General features: G+C 50.0%; 1 protein-coding gene across 4 annotated transcripts in view; it reads left to right on the top strand.

Annotated features, from left to right (window-relative positions):
* The window catches only part of RBM26 (RNA binding motif protein 26), a 999,243-nt gene that overhangs the window by 272,689 nt on the left and 703,993 nt on the right, over positions 1-22,561 (top strand). For all 4 annotated transcript variants that reach the window (XM_085622082.1, XM_085622081.1, XM_085622080.1 and 1 more), the window contains exon 9: positions 2,275-2,415. In XM_085622082.1, the coding sequence (XP_085478208.1) occupies positions 2,275-2,415 (141 nt within the window). The remainder of the gene's footprint in view (positions 1-2,274; positions 2,416-22,561) is intronic.

The following is a 22,561-nucleotide window of genomic DNA, read 5'->3' as shown; positions in this document are numbered from 1 at the left end:
TCCTTCCTCAGATCCCGAATCCGAAACAAGCAAGACGACCCCTCCAATTGCGACCAGCTGAGGGTAAGATTTCCCGAAGCAAAAAGACACCCCGGCGCCCTGCGGCCCCCTGTGCCCAGCTCCTGGGTGCCTACCTAACCTACAGCTTCCCAACTTACCTCTCGAAGTGGTGGTCGCACCTGAAGAACCTTCGTCCCTGAGCTTGCAGCCTTTGTTCGTCTTTGAGCTTCTCCATTAAAATCCATTGAGCGGCTGACGGCTCAAAAGCACCCTGCACCCAGCCGCCTGAGTGCTCCTGGGAGTGCAACCTTTGTCCTATTTTTCTTCCCCACTTGCCCTGAATGAGTGACCAGGAGCCCAGCTCCCACAGCTGCGTGGCCTGCCTGCTAGCAGCCACCAACCAGAGGCCCCCTGCCCGCCATAGGCTAACATTGGGCCTAAGTCTCTCTGCACCCAGCTGCCCCTGTGCCGCTGAGGCTGTAACAACTGTACATACCTGACCCTGGGAGACCCCTGAGTCTATGCCCAGAACCTTAACTCTGCCAGTCAAGTACTTACCTAAAATCCAATAACTCACATGTTCTCCATAGGGTAACATTGACTGGTTTCACTTGGAAATTCTTCTGTCGAGTTTTGAAACTTTAAAATATTCACTAAAAATCAGCCGATCAACGAAAATGAAATTACCCACCTGTTATCAGGAGAGATCCCAGAGCTGGATCTTGGTGCCCAGCACTGACCCTGAAAAGTAATTACAACCATACTTACCGATAACTTGATTTTCCTCCATAGGATAACATTGCCTGGTTTTTGGCAGAAATTCTTCGAAGTGTCGATTTTTGAAACTTACAAATATTCCTTAATAATCGCCTGTGTAACAAAAACTATTTCTTTCAACTGTTGACAGGAAATGCACCAGGGTTGAATCCAGGATGCAACCCCGAGTAAGAAAATTATACGCAAAGTAACTGAAATTGCATTTACTTAAAAACTCCCATTGAGCTCAATGTTATAATTGTGTTTGAATTGTGTTGCCTATTGCAACAACTGTAACTATTGCATTTAAAAGTGTATTGCTTATTGAAAGTATACAACTACAGCATTTTATTCTGAGAAAGTATTTTGATCCCTATTGTTGGTTCTAAAATAAAACTATATATTTTTATATACAAAACAATTGGCCTAAAGTTAAGTTCTTGAGTGTGTGAGACCATTTGCTGACTGAGTGTGTACAACAAATGCTTTACACTGTCCTCTGATACTGCCTTACTGCTCGACCAAGCTACCACTTTAGAGAGTAAGCTTATATCTAACTTTAGCCTCGCCAAACCTCTGGGGACTGTGGACTCTGTGCACACTGAACCTTACTTTGGTACAGTATATACAGGGCCACTTTCTTACAAGGTAAAGGAAGGTAAATAACTTTTCAGTCACAAAGATTTGCAGGGCTGCTGTGTAGATTACTACTCATGCTTTCTGTACACATTAGTGCTTTGATATATCTGCCTGTAAAGAAGCAGACTTCTGCCAGGAAGTTTTGTGTAGTCTTTTTGCTTTAAGTGAATCAAGCAAAATGTTTCCCCATTTCAGTATTATTTGGACTGTAATATGAGGTTCCAGAGTAGTTGTGAATGAGAAAGAGCTTGAGTGCTGATTAAGGATAACTGAACTTCATGAAGATTCTGGTGTTCTTAGTCTATGTTCTCCCTCCCATGCCACAAACTTCCAGGCTTTACCTTGGTACCACAGTCAACAATGCTGTGTGCCAACTGAACAAATGTGGTTGGAATGGTTTACGGGCCCCTTGTGGGAGAAGTGGTATGCTCGCTCATCATCCGTTCTGAAACGTTTAGTTGACAGCATCTTATATGAAGCTTTCTGCGTTGTGTCAGACAGGAGTGAAGGAATAAAAGTACTAGAAACTTCATTGAGGGCATTTTTCTAATGAGGTTAGAGAAATGTGATTTAAATTTGACCATTTATCATGCTTTAAAATATTAATGTTTGCGAAAAGTTTTTTCCAAGACCTTCATGAAAAGGTTGCCAATCTAGCTTACCCCCTGACCGTCCACTTCTGAAACAACATTTAAAGCAATGCCATGTAGCCAATGTACGTCAACATCCAATATTCTTTGACGAGAAGCCGAACTGTACTTTTTTTTTACTGGTTAATTTATTTTTAGCAGAACTATCCTCATCTTTTTAATTACTGCACATGAAAATATGAATGCATTATTTTCTTCTGTTTATATTTTGTGCATTTCTGTCTTTCAGAAACTTATGAGACAGATGGCTATAATCCTGAAGCCCCTGCTATAACCAATCCTTCAAGACCAATGTACAGACACAGACCCCATGCACAGAGGCCTAATTTAATTGGTCTTACGTCGGGAGATATGGATCTGCCTCCAAGAGGTATTGTGGTGATATTGTTTTACTGAACTTGTAACAAAAATGTTTTAGAGCCGCTGTGTGCATCAAACAAGCCATGCACATCCCAATCCATCTCACATTAGAATTTCTTTTATTAAGCTTTTGGATGGCATAGGCAAGCATCATTTATATTTTGGATACATGACTGGACTGGCCATTAATTTCATTAGATAGTTCTCCAGTGGACTGGTGCCTTTGTAGGCCACTGATAATGCCTCTTTGACTTCGCTAAGTTACCGGCCCCATATTTTTCGAAGATGTCTACTGCTGCTCAATGTAGCCGAATACCAAAGCTGTCAAGTCTTTATTTCACCTTCTGTCACAGTCATTCACCAATATACGCTCCCTTTGCCTATATAACACTTTTGTGAGTTCCGTTTCACCCCTGCATTCTCACTTTGCCACTGTTTTGCCATCTTTCTCTTCCTCCTTTGTGCCCTTTTGTGTTTTTCTCTCTTGCTCTGGATCCAAGTCTGATGATTAAAAATAGGCCCTGACCCCAATAAAGAGTGCTAGTGGGCCCCACCTGCCACCACCGGCTCTAATTAAGCACTGAGCAGAGGTATGCACAAGCTAGCGGTTACAGGTTGCTTAAACTTTCTCTGAAGAACCTATGTAATCTGAGCGGAAATTGGGCACCTTTCAAAAAAGCTCCAAAATCACTGTTAACATATTTCTATCCCGTCCTGAAACTGACAAGACGGGGAAAATTAGCCTGGGCAAGTATATGTGCTAATAGAACCATGTTGAATGTGGGTGACAAAGCCATTGAATGGGATCATGAATTGGTTGGGGACTGCACAGGTCATTCCCCTGAGTAGGTTATCTGCTTGCTTTTCCAGTTTATTTTAGTGAAAAGCAGGTAGCAAAACTTGTGTTAAGTGCAGAAATGTGAAGCACTTATAAATGGTGGGCAGTAGACATCCAGAGTATAAAATACCGTAGCTATTGTGAAAGAAAGGTTCAATTCTATTAAGGACACTGAGGCGAGGTTTATGCCTAACTCTGCCTTTATTTTCCGCTTAGCATCTTTAGCATATATTAGAAAAGTCTACATATCCCATGAGTCTTTGCACAAGTCAGTGCCATAACCAAAGAGACCTCTCCTCTTTTTTTTAGAGTGAAACCACCAGATCACATGTTCCAATCAAAATTATTGTTTCTGGTCTGATCCTAGGGAAAAACAGGACACCACTAGTAAGTCTCATGACCTGATACAATAATACACAAATGAGACAACATGTTGATGATGCATCATAACATACAATGCAGTAATATGGGACACAACTGAGTTCTAACAACAATAAAAATATACTTCTCAACGATGCAGAACTCCAAGAAGCCAGGGTGGATGATGGTATGATTCAGAACTGGGAGTGATAATTTTTGCCTCCGTGTCCTTAACAAAATTGAAACTTTCCTTCATGATAGCTAGGAAAAGTTATATTCTATGTAGGGCCAGAAGGCTTAAATGATGCTATTTTAAAGCTAGTTGACAAATTTGCTATGCATGCAATCGGCTTGAAGTAAAAAGTCTTAAACGTAGAGTCTGAAGAGCAGTCTGCTGCTGTGAGAATATCTTCTTGGCAGCCCCCCAAGGAGAGGCCCTTCAAGGCCATAGCTCGCCTAATGGAATGGGCCCCGAGAGCAGCTGTCCAGTCCAGCTTCTTTTGAGCACCCATCTCACTCAGCGAGCAATAGTAGTCGCCGCAACCGATCTGAAAGGTTTCGTAAGGGCTTGAAGAATTATGCCGTCCCCAGGGGCCTATACTCTTCTATCTGAAAGAGACTGTAGATTCCTTACCTTAAAATTACCCCCAGGTGTCAGACTGGATCCGGTGACATTTTTTCGTAGCAGTACCTCTGCACGTCGGTAGGTTGCGCCAATCAACTAGGTGTCCGTCGTCGGCATCGTGGTCGCCGGGGTGACGTCGTGGTGTCTACCTAGATGCCGCCCCTGCGTGCTGATGTCCGTTCTTTCTTTGTCCACGCCAGCCTGCACAGATCTGTAGAGAGCGTGCCCCTTAGTCTTTTTTGACTAAACTTTTTTAGACTTTTAACGATTTCTTTTTTTTGTCTTTGACTCCTGGTGCACGAGGGATGTCACAAGCTGATGTCGGTCACCGATCCGCGTGTGTCTTTGGTGCCTGGAGCGCGACCACGATCTGAACTCGTGGTCCAACTGCCAGGCCATTAACCCGAAGTCATTGCGGGAAGGGTCCCGAAAGCTTTTGGAGGCCCGGCAGTCCGCGCTGCGTCGTTCAAGGTCTTGGTCAAGAGGAAGGTCGCGGGACCAGTCGCAGAATCACCACCACTCGTCCTCGAAGTCTTCGCACTCCACCAGTAAGTCGAAGCACAAAAAGTCGGTGAAGAAGCACCGTCGCTCTTCGCCTTTGCCCTGTCCGTTGGCCGACATGACGCAGGATCCGTAGTGTCGTCGCTCTCCGGCTCCGCCTTCGGAGCCCGCTGGAATGGCCCCGCGCTTCCCTCCCTTAGCTGGAGCGTCCACTGCCCAACTTCGTGCCTTTTACGAAGCGCTCCATAGCATTTTTGGGCTGCCCGACTCCGCAGGCGTGCCTTCGGGCCCCAAGGACTCAGCTTGGGGCCCTGGACCTTTGATGCCGGCAGCTCGTGGCCTCCGCGCCAGAGGGCCCCCATGGATCCGGATCAGCACCGGACGACCTCACGGTACCTTCCCTGGCACAGATTCCAGTGACAATGCCTGTTGTGCCCTCAACTGGCCTCATCCCCGGCTTTGCCCCCGATGTCGGACTGACTCCGTTCGACGCTAATACCGGCGCCGGAGGATACTTTTGTACCGTTTTTCAACCCTGGCGTTCCCTATCTCCCTGAGTGGCAGCCAGAGGAGGGTGAGGAGGACTGGGATGGGTCTATTGACCCTCTAGCTGGCCAGCTTGAAGAGCCGTACTTGCGAGAGGAGGCGGGTGATGCCAGTGGGCTGGATACCTCCCCAGACCTTAGCATGCTCTCCTTCCCCCCCCTCCCCCACACCGTGGCTACGCAGGGGCAAGCTTCCTACGCTGTGGTGTTGCGTGGGGCGTCTGCCACCGTAGGAAGATTGAGGCCCAAGGCCTCAGTCAGGACTAACCACCTGACAGAGGTGCTTCAGCCAGCAGCAGCAGCCTCTTCGGAGCCCCTGCTGCCTTTTAATGAAGCCCTCACAGACATCCTTCTGGGCACTTGGTCCAAGCCCAGCACAGGGGCTCCTATGGACATGATAATTGCCCAATGCCACCGCCCGGCCGTGGGCGACCCACTGTTCGAGGCATATGAGCTGCAGAATTCACACTGTGCATAGATCGCCATCTGGTGTTGGGCTCGGATGCTTGCACCTTGTTGTTGTCCTGGAAGAAGTCTTTTGTAGTCACGAGATAGGTTTTTCCTGCCTTGGACGATAGTGCGCTTACACAAATGCAAATTAAAATTCCTTACATGGAAAGTAGCTTTCCTTGTCACAATCATCGCTCTCAGAAGAGTAAGTGAGATCCAGGCTTTAACCATTTAAGAACCATTCTTACAAATACATCGTAACAAAGTGGTTCTTGGAACAAATCCAAAATTCCTTCCCAAATTAATCTCCAAAACCCTGATTTGGTAGCAGAAAGAGCTCTTCATACGGTTGATGTTAAAAGAGCTTTACTTTACTACAGGACAGGACTAAAGCCTGTAGAAAGACAAAACAACTGTTTGTAGCTTTCTCTCCACCTCATAAAGGCAACCCTATCTCCAAAGCTGGAATTGTGGATAATCAAATGCATTCAGATATTCTACCAGGAAGCAAAACGCACATTAAGAATTACCCCTAGAGCGCTTTCAACACGCAAACTAGGGGCTTCCATGGCATTCTTAAGGAACATTCCCCTAGAAGACATTTGTAAGGCAGCGACATGGTCTACCACACACACCTTCACAAAACACTATTGTGTAGATGTGCATGCAAAGCGACAAGCTTCTGTAGGCCAGGCTGTTCTTAAGACACTTTCAAACCACTGCAAGGGATACAGGTGACCACCGCTAGGGGAGACACTGCTGTACAGTCTATGCACAGCGTGTGAATCCTGCAGCTCATATTCCTCGATCGGAAAATGCTACTTACCAGTATGCATCTGTTCTTGGCATGTAGAGCTGCAGAGATTCACACGCCCACCTACCTCCCCGGAACCTGTATCTGTTCCAGTGTTGTCTTACTTGGATACAGTCACATGGACATCTTTTCTGTTTCTCCACACTCCATTTCCCATCATGGCGAAAAACAATCTGAGGATGGAGATGATGCCCATGCGCACTATCGTCCAAGGGAGGAGTCACCTATCTCGTGACTACAAAAGACTTCTTCCAGGACAACAAAAAGGTGCAAGCATCCGAGCCAAACACCAGATCGCGATCTGTGCACAGTGTGAATTCTGCAGCTCATATGTCTCGAACAGTGTGAATCTCTGCAGCTCTACATGCCAAAAACAGATGCCTACTGGTAAGTAGCATTTTCCTTTCCTCTCCCAACACCCTGCCCCCAAGAGGTTTGGTGGTCCAAGCCTCGTCCCCGAAAGGCGCATTCCCTACTGCTCCCCCAGATAGGGAATCCAAGAAGCTGGACCACCTTAGGAAGATGTTTTCTTCCACCAGCTTAGGGCTGCAGTCAGTGAACACCGCCTGCTCTTGGGCCGTTACACCCATACAGTGTGGGATACAGTTGCACAAGTGCTGCCACAGTGCCCGGAGGAGGCCCGGCCGTGCTCACCCACGCAGTGGCTGAGGGTCGAGATGCAGCGAAGTTCACCATCTGTTGTGGACAGGATACCGCCGACTCTCTGGGCAGAACGGATTCAACGTCAGTAGGCCTGAGGTGCTACGCCTGGTTTAGGACTTCTGGTTTGATGGCCGTTTCCTGTTTGGTGACAAGGCGGACTCAGCGCCCAAGCGCTTCAAGGATTCTAGGGCTACGGCCAGATCCTTGGGCCTTGTGGCAACCTCTTGCCCCACACAGATTGCCTTTCGCCCCTTTCGTGGCTACAGAAGGGGTGCCCCCCCACGTTCCACCCAAGCGAGCCACAGGGCCACGTAAGCTACCCAGTCTCTGCACGGCCGCAGATGTGGGACCCAGCGATGTGGGTCAGAGGGCCAGTGGGTGGGTCAGTCCACCCATACTCCCCCTGCAGCAGCCTCCAAACCTTCTTAGTCCGACCTTTCAGGGCCACCAAAGGCCAGTGGGCGGCAGGATTCGCCATCACCTCCCCCGCTGGCAAAACATCACGTGGGACAGGTGGGCTTTGTAGATAGTCTGAAGGGGCTACTCCCTCCCCTTCAAGACTAACACTCCCTCCATGCCACCAGCAATTCATCGCATGTCGGAAGATCACTTGGCTCTTCTCCGCCAAGAAGTTACGGTTCTCTTGGCCAAAGGAGCTATCGAAAGGGTCTCTGTGCCAGAAGTAGGGCGTGGTTGCTATTCCCACTACTTTCTGGTACCCAAGAAGGACAAAGGCCTGCGTCCTATCTTAATCTTCTGGGTTCTCAGCCGCTTCCCCAGGAAGGAGAAGTTCAAAATGCCCATGTTTGCCCAGGTCATCTCGGCCCTTGATCCCAGAGAGTTGATTGTAGCGTTGGACTTGCAGGAAGCCTATTTTCACATCCTTGTCCTGCCAGCCCACAGGCATTATCTGCGGTTCACTGTAGGCCACAAGCGTTTTCAATTTACGGTGCTCCCCTTTGGCCTTACCAGCGCCCCTCGGGTGTTAACGAAAGTGATGGCGGTGGTCGCAGCTGATCGAGTCTTCCTCTATCTCAACGACTGGCTGTTGAAGGCGGGCTCGCTGCAGGCTGTCGTCTCCCACCTCCAGACTACGGCGGGCCTTCATTCGCTGGGGTTCACTATCAACATGCCGAAGTCACATCTTGTATGAAGCTGGCTCTGTATATACTATACCAAAGTGAGGTATAGTGTGGACAGAGTCCAGTGGAACCCCAAAGGTAGGCAGAGGTAAAGTTAGATAGCACCTCACTCTCTGTTTGTGGTAGTGTGGTCGAGCAGTAAGGCAGTATCGGAGGACAGTGTTAAGCATTTGTTGTACAAACTCAGTCAGCAAATGAATTCACACACTCAAGACTGAACTTCAGACCAATTGTTTTTGTGTAAAAATATTCATTTAGTTAATTTATTTTCTAGAACCAAGCAAGCCTGGCACAGGTAAGCAATGAATACTTTGCAGTAGTAATGCCGTTTTTAAACAGTTTGAATTGAAATTGTAAGTGATCTTTGTTTTGACTTACAGTATGGTTTCAGAGAGATGCAATACTTTGTAAATACAGTACATAGACTAGAATGGGGGTTTTCAGTAAAATTACAGGTAAGTTACTTTTGAGACTGCTATTCTTACTCAGAGTAGTATAGCTGTATATCGAACACATTTGCTGTAAACAGACAAGTCAGGTCGTTTTTGTTAATTAATGCAATTTTAAATAATTTCTTTAGGTTTTCAAACTCCACACTTATAAACCTTTCCAAGAAAAACAGTCCATGTTATCCTATGGAGGGAAAAAGTGTTATCGGTTTTAAGGTAAGTATTTGGTAGTGAGAGTTGAGGTTCTGGGGGTAGACTCAGGGGTCCCCCAGGGTCAAGGATGCACTCTTGTTACACCCTCAGCGGCACTAGGGTGGCCGGGCGCAGAGTGATGAGGCCCAATGTTATCCAACGGGGAATAGTGGCCCTCCGGTTGGTGGCTGCTTACAAGCAGGCCACTTGGTTGTGGGAGCAAAGCTTCTGGACTTTAGCTCAGGGCAAATAGGGAAACGAAGTAGCACCAAAGGTGCACCCTCAGTGGCACTAGGGCGGCTGGGTGAAGGGTGCTGTTTTGATGTTGGTCGCCCTATTTTCAATACGGAACCTCCGCTTTGCAAAGGCACTGCCGGCTTGGGGACGAAGGTCTTCGGAGTGCGAACACTACTTTGAGAGGTAAGTTGGGAAGTTAGGGGTTGATTAGGCACTGTCTGTTTGGGCACCCGATGCCGTTGGGTGTCTGGTGCAGGGGTGCCTTTTGGGGTCGGATCTTCTTACCATTTCCTGGTCGCGGTTGGGGGGGGGCATTCTGGATTTAGGCTGCAGGTGTCGACTGGAGGCTTGATGCAAGTCAGGGGTTCCCAGATCCCGGGTCTGGATTGTCGGGGTGACCTCCTCGTGGTGTTTGCCCACTCGAGCTCAGGCTGTTAACGGCAAGTGCAGAGTGGGGCAGATTTGCGGTGTTCGGCCAGAGGTTGCAGATGAACAAATCCGGTGTTCACGGGAGACGCAGTCTTTGGGGTTGAAGGCAGGCAGGTCCTCCGGGGTTTTCGAGGTTGCTGGCTGCAGGACGCACCGGGATTTAGCAGGAGCAGGTTCGAGGTGGAGACAGGCCGGTATGGCTGGGGCCAAGTCGGTGGGCATCTTCCTCTTGTTAGCTGCTGCATGGCTGTTCGGTCCTTCTTTTTCTCCTTGTAGTTTCTTCTTGTCTGAGGAAGAAAGTTTCAGGGGTGCCCCTAAGTAGTAGATTTAGTGGCGTTACATGTAGGTAAAAGGCAGGGACCAATGTGTCCCTTCCCTCTGGTGGGTACACTCCCCAATTATGCCACCCTCCTGTGGGAGGGAGGCATGAGCCTGTCCCTGGTTGGCTGAGTCCCCCCACCTGCAAGATGGTGGGTACTGAGAGTTGTGCTTCACCTCGCCTCCCCTACTTGAGGGGTGGAGTTGGCAGAGGTGGGCAGACCTCTCTTCCTCACTTGTTTTTCCCGCCAGTTCTTCTGCCCAAAGTGGGGGTCAGAACCAGTGGGGACCAGTTGTTGAAAGCAGCAAGTGGCCTGGGAAAGCTCACAAAGGCGGCAAGCCTTTGAAACTTCCCCTTCGTGAACCCTGCTTGGCACCTCGCCCCAGGATGTGCTTTGTTTCAGGCCTTAGAGAGCAGCAGGCACTCAACCCAGGGGTCCAGAAACATGTCTGGTGGTGGCAGCTGAAAGCAGCCACTCTGGCTGGACTCTAGTGGTTGGTTTGCTTTCAGGGGTAGCTCTATGATGCCCTCTGTGTGCATTCTTAATTAAATCCCACACTGGCATCAGTGTGGGTTTAATGTGCTTGGAAGTTGGACACCAAAGCTCTCAGTTTTCATTGCAGATAATTATGATGGCGCTATGAGACCTTTGGGTGATATGCGCGCCTTACAAAAACCAATACATAGACATAGACATAGACATGATGCTGCGTTCATAAGGAGACTCTGTGCACCATATACTCTTAATGGCAGCACTACACTTACAATGTCCAAGAATGGCCTTAGACTCTGTAGGGTTACAGGGCTCATGCACCTGTACCCTCACCACTGGTATACTGCACCTAGCTAGAGGGGTGACTTATCTATGCCAGGGCAGTGGGTTGTAGGAATGGCACACAGAGATGTGTGCCATGTCGACTCTTCACTTTTTTCTTTACCAAGACATGCAGCCTGTAAAGGCAGTGTGTGAGTGTAAGGGTACATGACCTCCAAGGGTGGCACAACAAGTGCTGCAGCCCTTGGAGGCCTTCTCTGGTCACAGTGCCCTGGGTACCTGTGGTACCAGTTACCAGGGTCTGACCTGTGGGCAGAGATGCCAATTGGTTTTAGGCTTCAATGCACTTTTAGGGAAAGAACATAGGCCCTGGGTACCTGATTAGCAGGAGCCCAGGGCACTCAGTCAAAGCACATGAGCAATTCAGCAAAAAGTGGGTACAACCATGCAGAAAGAGAGGGCACTTTCTCACACCAATGTTTTAACCTCTATCCCGGATTTCGTTGAGAATGACACTGAGGGTGCTAGGCCTCATGGCCTCCAGCATCCTGCTGGTGGATCATGCCAGATGGCATACGCAGGCTCCGCAGTGGGACCTGAAATTTGAGTGTGTGCAGAATCAGGGGAATCTTTCCGAAGTCGTCCAGATATCCCAGGGTACTGCACGTCAGTTGCAGTGGTGGCTCACGAACCAGGATTGGATCAATAGCAGATCCCTCTCCCTTCCCCAACCAGAGTTCACAGTGGTGACAGATGTGTCACTCCTGGGATAGGGCAGCCACATGGGAGAGGTGGAGATCAGGGGTCTCTAGTCTCCGGCGGAGTCCATACTCCACATCAACTTTCAGGTGTTCCGGGAGATCCGTCTCGCACTGAAGGCATTCCTTCCTTCTGTCAGAGGAAGAGTAGTGCAGATGTTCACGGACAACACCACCGCCATGTGGTACTGCAACAAACAGGGCGGGGTGGGGTCGTGGACCCTATGTCAAGAGGCTCTTCGCCTTTGGACATAGCTGGAACATCAGGGCATTTCCCTGGTGGTTCAACAACTGACAGGTTTCCTGAGGCCAGGGCGAACGAACACAGCCGCCGGCGCACGATGGATCACAAATGGTGTTTCCACTCTGAGATTGTGCAAGGTCTCTTTCAGCAGTGGGGAGAGCCTTGGTTAGATCTACTCGTCACCGAAGAGAATGCACAATGTCAGCAGTTCTGCGTGTAGGAGTTTCCAAGGCTGCTCTCGCTCTGGGATGCTTTTAGTCTCGAGTGGAATTGCGGCCTCCTGTACGCCTTTGCTCCTGTGCGACTTCTAGCCAGAGTGCTGAAGAAGATCAAGCGCAACCGGCTCCAAGTGCAGACAAGACACGAAGAGTCTGGTTCCTCGAGCTCTTAAGCATGGCCATCGATCCTCTGATCAGACTGCCTCTTGGGGGAAGATCTTCTGTTGCAACAGCAGGGGACTGTCCTCCACCCGGACCTTTTTAGCCATTATCTCCTTGCTTGGAGATTGAGTGGTGACAGTTGACCGATTTCGACCTTCCTCCCGAAGTCTGTAATGTTCTCTTGGCAGACGGGCATCCCTCCACTAAAACGTTATACGCCTGTAGATGGAACAAATTTGTGGCATGGTGCACAGCAAAGGCTGTGGATCCCCTTTCTGCCCCTCTTTCAGAGGCTCTCCTCTTCATTCTCTCTTTGGCCCAGCAGAGCTCTGCTCAGGGCACCCTTAGAGGTTATCTTTCGGCCTTTCTTCACCTTCCTGATCAGCCTTCTCTTTTCAAGTCTCCTATTGTAAACAGATTTCTGAAGGGCATTACTCATCTCTTTCCTCCTTCTCCTTACGTAATGCCCCAATGGGACTTGAATCTTATTCTTACTTATCTTATGTGTGCTCTCTTTGAGCCACTACAGAATTGTCCTCTACTTCTTCTTACTTTTAAGACTGCTTTCCCGCTTGCCATCACCTCTGCTCGCAGGGTGAGTGAGCTTCAGGCACTGTCTTCCAAACCTCCTTTTCTTGCTGCCCATCCGGACAAAGTGGTCATTCGTACTAGGCCCTCTTTTATGCCCAAAGTGGTTACCTCTTTCCACAACGGTCAGACCATCACATTGCCCACTTTCTTCCTGCCCCAGCACCCCTCCAAGGAGGAGGATAGACTCCACTGCCTGGACCCAAAACATGCGCTGTCCTTCTACCTTGACCACACTAAAGACTTCCGGGTGGACGATCAACTCTTTGTGGGCGCCAAGAAAGGTCAGGCCATACACAAACTTACCATCTCTTGATCATCTATGCATCAAGATCTGTTATTCTTTGGCAAAGCAGGAACCACCAGTAGGACTGGGCCCCCACTCTACCAGGGCAACGGCAGCCACTACTGCATTGGGACGTGGAGTTCCGCCTGTTGACATCTGGCAGGCAGCCACGTTGGCAGCCCTGCACACGTTCACAAAACATTACTGCCTGGACAGCCAAGACCGGAGAGATGGCTTTTTCTGCCGTTCTGTTCTCCAGGACGTCCTTGAATTTAGTTTGCAGACTCCCCACCGGGATTGGCGTAGCTGGGGTATCTATTCTAAGGTACGCAATCTATAACTACAGTCTCTTTCAGATGAATATATTACTTACCTTCGTTAACGATCTGTAAAAGACGTATGTAGTTATAGATTTCTTACCACCCCACCCATATTCCCTGTTCTGCAGACCTTTGGGTGATATGCGCGCCTTACAAAAACCAATACATAGACATAGACATAGACATGATGCTGCGTTCATAAGGAGACTCTGTGCACCATATACTCTTAATGGCAGCACTACACTTACAATGTCCAAGAATGGCCTTAGACTCTGTAGGGTTACAGGGCTCATGCACCTGTACCCTCACCACTGGTATACTGCACCTAGCTAGAGGGGTGACTTATCTATGCCAGGGCAGTGGGTTGTAGGAATGGCACACAGAGATGTGTGCCATGTCGACTCTTCACTTTTTTCTTTACCAAGACATGCAGCCTGTAAAGGCAGTGTGTGAGTGTAAGGGTACATGACCTCCAAGGGTGGCACAACAAGTGCTGCAGCCCTTGGAGGCCTTCTCTGGTCACAGTGCCCTGGGTACCTGTGGTACCAGTTACCAGGGTCTGACCTGTGGGCAGAGATGCCAATTGGTTTTAGGCTTCAATGCACTTTTAGGGAAAGAACATAGGCCCTGGGTACCTGATTAGCAGGAGCCCAGGGCACTCAGTCAAAGCACATGAGCAATTCAGCAAAAAGTGGGTACAACCATGCAGAAAGAGAGGGCACTTTCTCACACCAATGTTTTAACCTCTATCCCGGATTTCGTTGAGAATGACACTGAGGGTGCTAGGCCTCATGGCCTCCAGCATCCTGCTGGTGGATCATGCCAGATGGCATACGCAGGCTCCGCAGTGGGACCTGAAATTTGAGTGTGTGCAGAATCAGGGGAATCTTTCCGAAGTCGTCCAGATATCCCAGGGTACTGCACGTCAGTTGCAGTGGTGGCTCACGAACCAGGATTGGATCAATAGCAGATCCCTCTCCCTTCCCCAACCAGAGTTCACAGTGGTGACAGATGTGTCACTCCTGGGATAGGGCAGCCACATGGGAGAGGTGGAGATCAGGGGTCTCTAGTCTCCGGCGGAGTCCATACTCCACATCAACTTTCAGGTGTTCCGGGAGATCCGTCTCGCACTGAAGGCATTCCTTCCTTCTGTCAGAGGAAGAGTAGTGCAGATGTTCACGGACAACACCACCGCCATGTGGTACTGCAACAAACAGGGCGGGGTGGGGTCGTGGACCCTATGTCAAGAGGCTCTTCGCCTTTGGACATAGCTGGAACATCAGGGCATTTCCCTGGTGGTTCAACAACTGACAGGTTTCCTGAGGCCAGGGCGAACGAACACAGCCGCCGGCGCACGATGGATCACAAATGGTGTTTCCACTCTGAGATTGTGCAAGGTCTCTTTCAGCAGTGGGGAGAGCCTTGGTTAGATCTACTCGTCACCGAAGAGAATGCACAATGTCAGCAGTTCTGCGTGTAGGAGTTTCCAAGGCTGCTCTCGCTCTGGGATGCTTTTAGTCTCGAGTGGAATTGCGGCCTCCTGTACGCCTTTGCTCCTGTGCGACTTCTAGCCAGAGTGCTGAAGAAGATCAAGCGCAACCGGCTCCAAGTGCAGACAAGACACGAAGAGTCTGGTTCCTCGAGCTCTTAAGCATGGCCATCGATCCTCTGATCAGACTGCCTCTTGGGGGAAGATCTTCTGTTGCAACAGCAGGGGACTGTCCTCCACCCGGACCTTTTTAGCCATTATCTCCTTGCTTGGAGATTGAGTGGTGACAGTTGACCGATTTCGACCTTCCTCCCGAAGTCTGTAATGTTCTCTTGGCAGACGGGCATCCCTCCACTAAAACGTTATACGCCTGTAGATGGAACAAATTTGTGGCATGGTGCACAGCAAAGGCTGTGGATCCCCTTTCTGCCCCTCTTTCAGAGGCTCTCCTCTTCATTCTCTCTTTGGCCCAGCAGAGCTCTGCTCAGGGCACCCTTAGAGGTTATCTTTCGGCCTTTCTTCACCTTCCTGATCAGCCTTCTCTTTTCAAGTCTCCTATTGTAAACAGATTTCTGAAGGGCATTACTCATCTCTTTCCTCCTTCTCCTTACGTAATGCCCCAATGGGACTTGAATCTTATTCTTACTTATCTTATGTGTGCTCTCTTTGAGCCACTACAGAATTGTCCTCTACTTCTTCTTACTTTTAAGACTGCTTTCCCGCTTGCCATCACCTCTGCTCGCAGGGTGAGTGAGCTTCAGGCACTGTCTTCCAAACCTCCTTTTCTTGCTGCCCATCCGGACAAAGTGGTCATTCGTACTAGGCCCTCTTTTATGCCCAAAGTGGTTACCTCTTTCCACAACGGTCAGACCATCACATTGCCCACTTTCTTCCTGCCCCAGCACCCCTCCAAGGAGGAGGATAGACTCCACTGCCTGGACCCAAAACATGCGCTGTCCTTCTACCTTGACCACACTAAAGACTTCCGGGTGGACGATCAACTCTTTGTGGGCGCCAAGAAAGGTCAGGCCATACACAAACTTACCATCTCTTGATCATCTATGCATCAAGATCTGTTATTCTTTGGCAAAGCAGGAACCACCAGTAGGACTGGGCCCCCACTCTACCAGGGCAACGGCAGCCACTACTGCATTGGGACGTGGAGTTCCGCCTGTTGACATCTGGCAGGCAGCCACGTTGGCAGCCCTGCACACGTTCACAAAACATTACTGCCTGGACAGCCAAGACCGGAGAGATGGCTTTTTCTGCCGTTCTGTTCTCCAGGACGTCCTTGAATTTAGTTTGCAGACTCCCCACCGGGATTGGCGTAGCTGGGGTATCTATTCTAAGGTACGCAATCTATAACTACAGTCTCTTTCAGATGAATATATTACTTACCTTCGTTAACGATCTGTAAAAGACGTATGTAGTTATAGATTTCTTACCACCCCACCCATATTCCCTGTTCTGCAAACTGACTTCTAGGTATATGGACTCCCTTTCAGGGCCTGTCTAGAAATGCATCAAGGATCGTAGGACCGGTTACGGGGTTTCACCCCTCATCAGCCAGGATAGCTTGACTCCAGTGGCATGGAGAGCACGGGACCCACGTCTTGGCATACCCGAAACCCATCCCAGGATGCTTGTTTCCGGTCCAGGGAAGACATGGCTTGGCAGTTCGGTCAGGACTATTCCCATGAGGCAAAGGGTCAAGACTGATTTGCATATACCTGTGTATGAACTGGGGTGGCAAAGTGAGCTAAAGAACGATGATGGATTCAACCGAGATCTGTGACTGTGGGTGAGTGTCTGAAAAGTTTCAGCGCTCCCTCCATCATCTCCTTGTGTTTGCATTGTTCACCCTAAGTTGGCAGGGTATGCCCAGACGTGGGTCCCTTAATCACTTTGCCACTAGATTCAAGCTAGCTTGCCTGATGAGGCCTGTTAGCCTGAAACGGGTACCAGGATGCTTGTTTCTGGTCCAGGGACTACTTGGCTTGGCAGTTCGAGCTGTACTGTTCCAGTGAGGCACAGGGTCAAGACTGATTTGCATATAACTCTGTCTGAACTGGGGTGGCAAAGTGAGCTAAAGAACGATGATTGATTCAACCCAGATCTGTGACTGCGGGTGAGTGTCTGAAAAGTTTCAGCGCTCCGTCCATCATCAGTTACACAAAATCCTGGGACTAGGGGAGGTCACAGGCGGGTAAAGAGATCCTCAGTTAAGAGAATAGAAAGGACACGTCCTCCCTATTTTAGATACTTTTCACATAAAGATTGTCCTTCCTACAGCTAAATTGTTACGCCCTCCAATAGTGGAGGAGAACAAAAACATATGTTCGAGGCATATGAGCTGCAGATTATACACTGTGCATAGCTCGCCATCTGGTGTTGGGCCCGGATGTTTGCAGTTTGTTTTTCCTCTTGGAAAGTCTTTGGAAGTCACGAGTTCGGTGACTCCTCCTTTGGTTCGTATTGCGCATGGGCTTCGGCTCCATCCTCAGATTGTTTTTCGCCGCCATCGGGCTCGGATGTAATACTTGGCGCTCCGGTTCTGAACTTCCCAGTTCAACGATCGACGCAAAAATCCTCGCTCATCGAGCTTCTTCAGATAATAAATCATCTTACTCACTTTCTCTTCGGCACTTCTTCGATTCCGGTCGTCGACGGCGGCCTTCGGGCCTATTCCGGCTCCGGTCTCGGCTGAAAGACCTCCCTTCAAGAAGTGCCCTCGATGTGGGTCCAAGTTTCCCCACACCGATCTTCATGAGGTGTGAAACCTCTGCCTCTCCCCAGAACACGAGGCCCGAGACTGTCCCGCCTGCAAGTCTTTTCGCTCAAAGACCATTCGAGATCGATGGGCTAGACGCAACATGGCGCACTCCTCGACCTCCGCTCCAGTCGACATCTTCGGAGACGACGTCGAAGCTCCGGGACAGCAGAACATCGAACAGGAGGACGACGACCTCGTCGGCGCTTCCGAGGCCGACGACTCAGATGTGGAGGACATCACCCCGGCGCAGCGGATACCGAAAAAGGCTTCGGTCACACCTTCGCCTCCGGGCCTAGGCAAGACCAAGGACACTGCTTCTCACACCCCGCCTTCAGGCCCGGTAAAGAAGCCTATTAAGCCTTCCGGCAGCTCGGGCTCGAGCCAGCCGACCACCGGTGCCGAAAAACACCTGTTGGCACCGAAGAAAAAATCTGCCTCCACCTCCACACCGAACCCGGCACCCAGGCTTTCACCACTTGTTACATAGAGCGGCACACTACCACGGGGTGGAGTTGCATACTGACCCAGTGGAGGAAGATTTTCTCCTAGACACCTTTGACGATGCACATAGGTCTACTGCCATTCTACCTATGTTAAAGGGCGTAATTAAACATGCACCTGAGGTTTTTAAAGACCCAGTCAGGGCCAGGGTCCTAAACCCTCGTATAGAGAAGAAATACAAAGCCGCCCCCACAGACCCTTCATACATTAAAGGCCCTGCACCATTAGATTCCCTAGTGGTATCTACAGCTAGGAAGCGCTCAAATTCTCAGGCGTCAGGCGAAGCACCACCACCTGACAAAGAGTCCAAGCTCCTAGACGCGTCAGGGAAGCGCACTGCGTCACAAGCCGCCAACATATGGCGTATCGCCAATTCGCAAGCACTGTTGGCCTGATACGACAGGGCGCATTATGATGAGCTAGAGACCATCATGCACCATCTCCCTGAAAAGTACAAGACTAGGGCTAATGAATTGATTCAATAGGGAAAAACAATAACTAATTGTAAGAAAGTGGGTTTCTGTTGCAGTAACCCCCCCCCTTTTTTGCCTAATAGCTGATGCACTTTTCCTTGTTGTGCCCTGGGCTCTTGCCAATCAGGTGCCCAGGGCCTGTGTTCCTTCCCTAAAAACTGCCTAACAGCCAAAACCCAAATTGACAAACCCTGGCCACATGTCAGCCCCTGGTAAATGGTACCCTAGGTACCCAGGGCCTTGTGACCAGGGAAGGCCTCTAAGGGCTGCAGCGCTCATTGTGCCACCCTTAGAGGCCCTGTACCCTAACACACACACACTGCTCTTGCAGGCTGAGTGTCTGGATACAAGACAAAACAGAGAGTCGACATGGCACACATCCCTGTGTGCCATGCCCACAACCTACACTGCCCTGGCATACATCAGCCACCCCTCTAGCTGGGTGCCCTATGCCAGTGGTGTGGACACAGAGGCAGGAGCCCTGTGCCCCTACAGTACCCAGGTCCATTCCTGGGTCCTGTAAGTGCAGTGCTGCCAGCTAAGAGAATATGGGGCTGGGAGCTTGTCAAACACGAACTCCACAGCACCATAATGGCAGCACTGAAGACTGAGAAGTTTGGTATCAAACTGCTCAGCACATTAAATCCACACTGATGCCAGTGTGTGATTTAATGTACAAAGCACCACAGAGGGCATCTTAGAGAGGCCCCCTGAATCCTAAACCTACAATCCACGTCTGTTCTGAGGCTGCCTAGGCTGCCACACAGCAGACATGTTGCTGGACCCCTGGGTAGGAGAGCCCCTGCTCTCCTGGGCCTGCAACAATGCACATCCTGGGCGAGGTGCTAAATCTCCTCCCCCAGGATGGGCAGGGGGAAGCTTCAAAGGCATTCCGCCTCTGTGAGCTTCCCCAGGCCACTGCAACCCCCCACTCTGGCGGGAAGCTTGGCCGGAAACCCCAAATAAGGACAGGGGATGTGCCAGCCTGCCAACCCCACCCCTCAGGTGGGGGAGGCGAGGTGAAGCACATCTCCGGGCTCTCGCCATCTTGAAGATGGGAAGCCCTGCCCAATCAGGACTAGGCTCCTGCCCCCCTCCCACAGGAGAGAGGCAGGATAGGGGGTGTACCCACCCCAGGACAGGGACCCATTGGCCCCTGCCCTTCACCTACCAGTAACGCCCCTAAATCTAGTATTTAGGGGCACCCTGAACCTTCCTTCCGCAGATCCCAGATTCAAAACTACAAGAAGAGCAAGAAGAACAAAGACCTGCCCTGCAGCTGCTAAAAAGAGGAAGACACCAACTGCTTTGGCCCCAGCCCTACCGGCCTGTCGACCCTCGAACCTGCTCCTGCTCCAGCGTGGCATCTCTTGTGGCCAGCAACCTCCGAAACCCCGGAGGACCTGGCTACCTTTGAACTCTGATTCCCTGGGACTCCCATGAGTAGAGGCTCTACTCAGAACCTACCTTTCACCCCTGGCAGCAGCCCGGAACCGCGATCCCAGCCCACTCTGCACCAGCCAAGCCTGGACGGTGCCGGAGTGAACTAAACCCATGAGGACGACCCCACGGCGACTGTGACCCCGAGTCCGGCACCCAAGGACCCCCCTCGACAATCCTGAAGAAGCCTGCAGCCTCAGAACAGTGTGCCACCCCAACCGCGTTCAACCGAGGGTAAGATTTTCCGACACCAAAAGGCACCCCTGCACCCGGCGCCCCACGGCCCTCTGTGTCCAATCCCGGGGTACCTACCTATCCTCCAACTACCCAACTTACCTCTCGAAGTGGTGGTGGCACCTGAAGAGTCCTCGTCCTCGAGCTTGCAGTCTTTTTCCAAACCGGAGATTTCCCAATGAAATCCATTGAGCGCCCGAAGGCTCAAAAGCACTCTGCACCCAGCCGCCCGAGTGGCCCTGGCAGTGAAAACTCTACACCTACCTACTTCCCCACTTGCCCTGAGTAAGTGACCAGGAGCCCAGCTCCCACAGCCACGTGGTTTGCCAGACAGCAGCCACCAAACAAGGCCCCCCCTCTCCCTCATAGGATAACATTGGGCCTAACTCTCTCTGCACCCGTCCACCCTAGAGCCGCTGAGGGTGAACCAACTGTACCTACCTGACCCTGGGAGACCCCTGAGTCTGTGCCCAGAACCTCAACTCTGCCAGTCGAGTACTTACCCTTAAACCGCAAACTCTATTTTCCTCATAGGGTAACATTGACTGGCTTTTTCCTGAAATTTCTTCTAAGTGTGGACTTTTCAAATATTCACCAAAAATCAGCCGAGTGGCCAAAACGAATTTACTCACCTGTTCCTAGGTGAACTCCCAGTGCTGGATCTTGATGCCCAGCCCTGACTCTGAAAAATCTCTACAACTGTACTTACCCTTAACTCAATTTTCTTCCATAGGAAACCATTGACTGTTTTTCTGTGAAATTTCTTTTATGTGTCGATTCCTGCAATCTTTAAATATTCTTCAAAAATCGTATGATATCTGAAAATGTAATTGCTTACCTGTTTTGGACAAAGGTCCCAGTACTGAGTCTAGGCACCCAGTACTGGATTACAAAAGTAACGAGAACATACTGTACCTGTAACCTGCATTTTCTTCCATAGGGAATCATTGACTGTTTTCTCTGAAATATTTTCTAAGTGTCAACTTTTAAAATAGCTAAATATTGTTTAAAAATCATTACAGTACTTAAGTCGACTTTCATCACTTGATTCTGAATACTGACCCAGGAAACCAATCGGTGTCAGTGTGCTATACAAATCATTGTTAACATAACATTGTTGTGTTAAAAAATAGAGTTGCCATTGCAACCACTTGTAACTGTTTACAAAAGCCAATTGCATATTGCAAAAGTATTTATATGAAACGTCTCATGCTGAGAAAGTATATTTTAAATCCAAGTGTTGGTTCTAAAATAAAACAAACATATCATTTTTTTATGTTCGAGGCATGTGGGCTGCTGAATTCATATCTGTGCATAGATCGCCGCCTAGTGTTTGGTCCGGATGTTTGCACGTTGTTGTCCTGGAAGAGTCTTCGAAGTATCCTTGGATAGGTGACTCCTCCCCTGGACTACAGTGCGCATGGGCATCCTCTCCATCCTCAGATTGTTTTTTTCCGCCATTGGGTTCGGATGTGCTTATCTTGACTCAAGTTAGGAAAAACTCTTTTCAGGCCAAAAGGCCTCTAGTTCGCGTCGGTACTGTTCCCGATCGGTATCGATAGTATCTTTGTTAGTTTACTAACGTCCAAAACCAACTTTTCCGCATCATACCCGACCATCGACCCGACATCGACGATGGAATCGAGGACACCATTCAAGCGGTGTCCGGTATGCAATGCGAAATATCCCCACATCGACGTCCATCCGGTGTGCAACAAATGCCTTTCACCGGATCACGACGAATCTACATGCATGGCCTGTGCCCGATTTCGATCCAAGAAGACTCTACGGAATCGACGAGCGGCGAGACTCGAAGCGCAGCAAGCGGCACCGGCCCCAGCCGACATCTTCAACGCCGAGACCGAAGATATCGAAGAAGTGGAGAACCTACCCTCCAGTCCCGCTTCCGAACATAACTCCGGATCGGAAGACGTCGACGACACACTCTTTCGTAGAGATGAAGACGACACCGAGGGTAGGAGACTACAATGAGGCCTTGAGGGCCGAAGAGAGTAGCTCCGGTGACGAGCAAGGCCTACCCGTTCAGACTGAGGAAAGCCCAGTGCAACAGTCTATGGCTCCGGTCGAGGGATCGCCTTCGGGCCTTACCCAAAACCTATCCCGCAGTTCTTCGGCCCCGCCCTCGGGCCCGGCCTCGGACATTCAGCGGCAGCCATTACCGCCCAAAACGGCTGGTTTCCCTTCTTCGAAACCGAAACCAAAAGCTGTATTGATTCAATTGAAACCGAAACCGAAAGTGGCGCTGGTCTGATCGAGGCCCTCCACACCTTCGACGCCAGCAAAACACGTCGGCACCGAGCGCACCAAACG

The sequence above is a fragment of the Triturus cristatus genome, chromosome 8 (genome assembly GCF_964204655.1).
Source record: "Triturus cristatus chromosome 8, aTriCri1.1, whole genome shotgun sequence".
Classification (NCBI taxonomy): Eukaryota; Metazoa; Chordata; class Amphibia; order Caudata; family Salamandridae; genus Triturus; species Triturus cristatus.
This window is presented reverse-complemented; position numbering and strand designations above follow the sequence as displayed.